Source organism: Macrobrachium rosenbergii, chromosome 15 (genome assembly GCF_040412425.1).
Source record: "Macrobrachium rosenbergii isolate ZJJX-2024 chromosome 15, ASM4041242v1, whole genome shotgun sequence".
In the NCBI taxonomy this organism is placed as follows: domain Eukaryota; kingdom Metazoa; phylum Arthropoda; class Malacostraca; order Decapoda; family Palaemonidae; genus Macrobrachium; species Macrobrachium rosenbergii.
The window spans coordinates 675,922-681,648 of record NC_089755.1 but is presented as its reverse complement, the minus strand read 5'-3'; the positions used below and the strand labels follow the sequence as shown (position 1 = coordinate 681,648).

Genomic DNA, 5,727 nt, shown 5'->3' with positions numbered 1-5,727 from the left:
CTAACCCTGAAAACAAAATAATAACGGGTATATGATGTTATGAGCATAAATTATTACTCCTGTTTTCCCAGCGCGAAAAGGTACACCACCTTTAGTTTTTGGGAGATCGTTGTAGGACCAGACTTTATCCGTACAGAGAGAGAGAGAGAGAGAGAGAGAGAGAGAGAGAGAGAGAGAGAGAGAGAGAGAGAGAGAGAGAGAGAGAATTTTACTATGGAAAAGAAATATGTTTAAACATGTATATGCTTATGTATACATCACGACTTGACATCTTTGTCTTCCACTAAACGAGAACCGAAAATTAAAATCTAAGCAGAGTTTATTGACAATAAGCCTACTGAACCAGAGACCAGGCCCCAGTGCTCAAATCTCATCAAGAAATCATTAGTTTTCCATTAAGGAAAATCCGATATAATTGACCATCTTCATTGCTGTTCGACCCTCGCCAGAGGGGGGGGGGGTTAATTGATTCAATATTCTCGAACCTTCAAAAAAGCCATTCCGCTCTTGAATTTCAACGATAAATTTTGAAGTTACTTAATAATTACAGATTCATTCGGGTTTAGGTGAAAATATAGATAAATTGTTATGAAGATACAAGGTGAATTGCTAGCAATGCATTGCAACTGACTGACCTAAGTCTTCGGAAACATAGACACGATATTGCAGCTGACATTTTGCATTAAAATAATAATAACAGAAAATTTATTATAAGCAGTTTTCTTTATATTGCAGCACCTTGAACTCCCGTCGCTGCAATTTCGAATCTAGAAATAGCCCAGCATATCACTGCAATGTTCACTGAATCCATTCAACGGTAGCCATTTTCCAGCCTTGACCTTTGAAATTAGCTTTTAAGAGAGAGAGAGAGAGAGAGAGAGAGAGAGAGAGAGAGAGAGAGAGAGAGAGAGAGAGAGAATTATCCATTGTGTGATCTCAAGATACGCGTGAAAATTGGCACTTCTTGGAAAATATATAAAGTGTTTTATCAGCTTTTTGTCATCAGTTATTTTGATAACTTTGTTGAGGGAACTTTCTTGAATGAGTTTACCCAAAAGAACATTTTCCTTTAATCTAGTTTCGTGGGGTTCGAGGCTTGGAATAGCCATGTTTATGATATAGAATAAATATATTTCAGTCATCTCTTCTTTGGAGACCTTGGCTAAATCAAGGTGCGATTCGCTTTTGTTTTTAACTCAAGTCGAAAAAATGAGACTGACTTTTTTTGACAGTGAAGCCTTCATGTCAGGAAAGATCTATTTGCTTGTTTACTGTCGCCTCGATTTAGAAAATAAATAAATACAAAAATAAATAAATAAATAAAGAGAAATAGAGAGAAAACAAGAGACTTTCTACAGAAAACAAACAAAATAAAGACTTCCCCTTCTTCTTCTTCTTCTTTACAGCCCAGGAGCGAAATGAGAAAAGCTCACGCAAACACGAACAGAAAATTGCCACGCTAATGCAAATTACACTCACTCAAAGCATGCACGCACTCTCTCTCTCTCTCGCCTTCCGTCACCTGTGCTACCTGGCGTCGCCTCCTCTACCACTTATCGCCACGAAGGATCGATCGCGTGTTTTTGCAAGGCCGTCAATTCTCCGTAAACCTCAGGCATTGGAGAATGACTGGCTGTTACGACAGGTCTCTTCGTTACCGGAAATATATATACGGGTATGAGGACCGTCGTATTTTTGGGCAGGAATGTAAGGTTAACCCCTCATTTATTTTTTTGGGGGGGAGGGGGAGGGGTGTTACCTCCAGCAGGTCAGCAGGTGGGCACTATAAAGGAACTGTTTTTCTTACCTGTCTAAATCGGCAACGGAATCTTTGATGATTCTTGCGCGTTCGAAAGGAAAGTTTGAGCGGATGTCAGCATTGAAGAATCAGCTTAAATGTTCTGTATTGGTATACATGTATCTTTTTCTCTACTTTTCATTTGAACACTAAAAAAAAGAAAACTGAAAACTCACTGACCTTTAGACTTGTTGTATAAATGCCCTAGAAATATATTCACAAATAAATACTGTATAAATTATCAGTTAATGTCAGTATAACCATACAAACTAAAGCATTTTTAACATGAAATATTTTGATTTTAATATTAAAAAAATCATTGACCATTGGACCTTGTGTATAAATGAGCTAAATATATATGCAGATATAAACATTGTCTAAATTTTTTGTTAAATGTCAGTATATCCCCACAACCTTAATAAGCGTACCTAACTTGAACTGTTAGATTTCGTTCATAAATGACCTAAATATATATACAAACATTGGTTAAATTTTTAGTTAAATGTTAATATTTTCGAAATACTTTTAACACGTTCTTAACCACTTATAAATCACTGATAAGGGTTTTGCTTTTGGTGAAAATCAAACGAAATGGATTTGTATTCATGAAAAAGATGTAATAAATTAAAACACTGAACAGTCCCTGGTGGATATCTGATACTTATTAATAAAAACACTATTTCAGGATTTGGGAAAACGACCGTAAAAAAAATTGGTGCACTGTTGTCGAAGCCATAGTAAGTGTTTGAAAATTAAGTTGTTGTTGTTGTTATTATTATTGTTGTTGTTATTATTTATTATTATTATTATTATTATTATTATTATTATTCAGAGAATAAACCCACCAAAGGGGCCACTGACTTAAAATTCAAGCTTCCAAAGAATATGGTGTTCATTAGGAAGGAAGTAAGAGAACGTAAAGGGAAATGCAAAACGAAGAGATCTCACTCATTAAAAAGACAAAATAAATTAATAAATTAACGAACAGATAAAACTTCAATACTTTAAAGGAATTAGACAAAATATACATGCACCCAACATGCAAATTTGTGTATGGGGTACACGCAAAGGTTTATATTGATGATAAATCAAGAAAATACGCCGACCATGTACGCATTTATCACTAAAAAAAAACAAAAAAAAAACTTTGTACACTAATCTCAGCAGGAATAACAGCATCATACATCAACGAGACTTCGGAAAAACGCAGTTGATATAAAGAAATGACGTCATGCGATTGTCATACAATTGTTTCATCGTGTGACCAACAATCTTTCTGGTAAATCACTTGCCAAGGAACGAATTGGAACAATCAGTCGGAACAGGTACACGACACGAAAATATAATAATAAAAAACTATGATTCATCAGAAAACGCAGATTTGTCAGAGAGAGAGAGAGAGAGAGAGAGAGAGAGAGAGAGAGAGAGAGAGAGAGAGAGAGAGAGAGAGAGAGAGAATGTTTCCACAGAACAGAAATATGAGAGTGGATGACACGCAGACATATGTGAACAGGAGAGAGATATTTATATTGGTATTCTTTGTTCGGTTATATACCAGCAACAAATATCGTCCGTGGAGGAATGAATCAAGGTTAATAGTTTTGGGATAAATAATCGGAGGATAGAGACAGTTGCAAATAAACTGAGCTTATGAGTGACGGGAATCAACGAAAATAAATCATTTGTATGGACGTAAAATGAATCAGTTTCTATAAACTATTTAATCTAAAACGAAAAAGTACAGAATACATTTAAATATGCCACAGGAATAATATAATAAATAATAATGATAAATATCAATAATGGGATCTACTACTGTCAATAAATGGCCATATTTACATTAAATCAAAAAGAATAAAAAAATTAGTGTTTAAATCCTTCATTCCTGGACATTTTGGATGAAAAAGAAACTGGAGAGTGTTTCCAAGAAAACTGGAACTGTTTCTTCAGATAAGGGATTTGACTGTCCTTTACAGCTTATGACTGGGCCATTTATCTTTCTTAAAACTGTAAAGAGTTCATTTGAACATCAAAGCAATACGACATACACCCATACATACATACATACATGCACACACACACACACACTACACACACACACACACACACACACACACACATATACATATATATATATATATATATATATATATATATATATATATATATATATATATATATATATATATATATATATATAAATATATTTAATATCATATTATATATATCTCCGATGGAGAATATCACCGAAGGAATTTATATAAGTGATAAATCAACTACCACTGGGCACTTATCCCAAGTCGTTGAATGGGTCCATGTCAGGGTTCTCCCAACCATTTCAAAAATAACCCCATCCACTCCACCCTTAATCTCATCCACCCATCGGACTACTCCCATCCACTCCAATCACATTCTCAACCACTACCCTGGTACTCCCATTGACTCACCAACTACTTCTATACCCTATATATAATTTTATCCATTCCCCACTTTCTATATATATATCCCCATTCTCCCATCTTATATCCACTCTCCCACTTTCTCCAATCTGTTCCCACTTACTCTTTATCCACTCTGCCGCTACTCCCATCCTCTCCTCACCTGCAGTCTATCTACGGCCAAATAATCCCATCCACTCCCTCAACAACCCCAACTATCTACCACCCACTCCTCCCAATCTCATTCATTCACCCAGACTAGTACCACCCATTCCCCTGACTAATCTCATCCATTCACCCAGACCTCCCAACTTCTTCCATCCACTACCCTACTTTCATCCACTTTTCTTATCCGGCCCCCCGAAACTACTACCATCTACTCTCTCACTACTCCAAGCCACACTACCATCCACTCACTTCAACTACTCCCATCCACTCCCCCAGCTACTCCCCATCTCCTCTAAGCCCATCCACTTCACACTTAATCCCATCCATGCTCCCTACCCCATGTGTTCCCACCTTCATCCAGTCACCATCCTACTACTCCCATCCTCCTCCCCCAACTACTGTACTCTCATCCACTCCCTCCGCTACACCAGCCCATTTGCTCCACTACTCCCATCCACTACCTCCACTACTCCATTTGAATCCCCAAATACTCCCATCCACTCCTTAACAACTCCCATTCACTCCGAGTTTACTCTCATCCGCTCTCCCAACTACTTCCATCCACTCCCTCCACAACTCCCATCCACTCCCTCCACTACTCCCATCCACTCCCTCCACTGCTCCATCCATTCCTTAACTACTCCAATTCACTCCCCATCTACTTTTATCCACTCTCCCAACTATTTCCATTCATTCCTTAACTACTCCCATTCCCTCATTCCACTACTCCCATCCACTCGCATAACTACTTCCATCCACTCACACAACTACTCCCATCCACTCACACAACTGCTCTCCAAACTACTCCCTCCACTCCCAGCTACTCCAATCCACTCACTTCACTACTCCTATCCATTCATTCCACTACTCCCATCCACTCACCCAACTACTCCCAGCCATTCCCCCTACTACTACCATCCACTCATCCACTCTCCAACTAATCCCATCCACTCCCAAACTACTCCCATCCACTCCCGAATTACTCCTATTCACTCCCTCCACTACTCCCATCCAATACCTCACCACTCCCATTCACTCCCAACTACTCCCATCTACTCCCCTATTTCCATCCACTCTTAACTATTTCCCATCCACTCCCAAATACTCTCATCCATTCACAACTATTCCAATCCACTCCTAACTATTTCCATCCACAACTTACCTATTCTCATCCACTCCCCCAAATAGTTCATCCAGATCAGAAAATCCCAATCAGGATCCCTGCTGGATTTCCACTATGAGGTAACAGTTAGAGGTGTTGGAACTACTCCCATCCACTCCCCAAATACTCTCATCCATTCTACATCTAGTTCCAATGAACGG

The 5,727-nt window shown here is 38.2% G+C and overlaps 1 protein-coding gene across 1 annotated transcript; it reads left to right on the top strand.

Moving 5' to 3' along the window:
• Positions 1-4,743: 4,743 nt before the first annotated feature.
• LOC136846832 (uncharacterized) lies at positions 4,744-5,484 on the top strand. Its single transcript, XM_067118100.1, has one exon. The coding sequence runs from the start codon at positions 4,744-4,746 to the stop codon at positions 5,482-5,484; it is 741 nt and encodes a 246-aa protein (XP_066974201.1).
• The last annotated feature ends 243 nt before the right edge of the window (positions 5,485-5,727 follow it).

What these genes read in the sequence shown, in the direction of transcription:
- LOC136846832 (XM_067118100.1), top strand. Translation starts at nt 4,744, where the DNA reads ATGTGTTCCCACCTTCATCCAGTCACCATCCTACTACTCCCATCCTCC.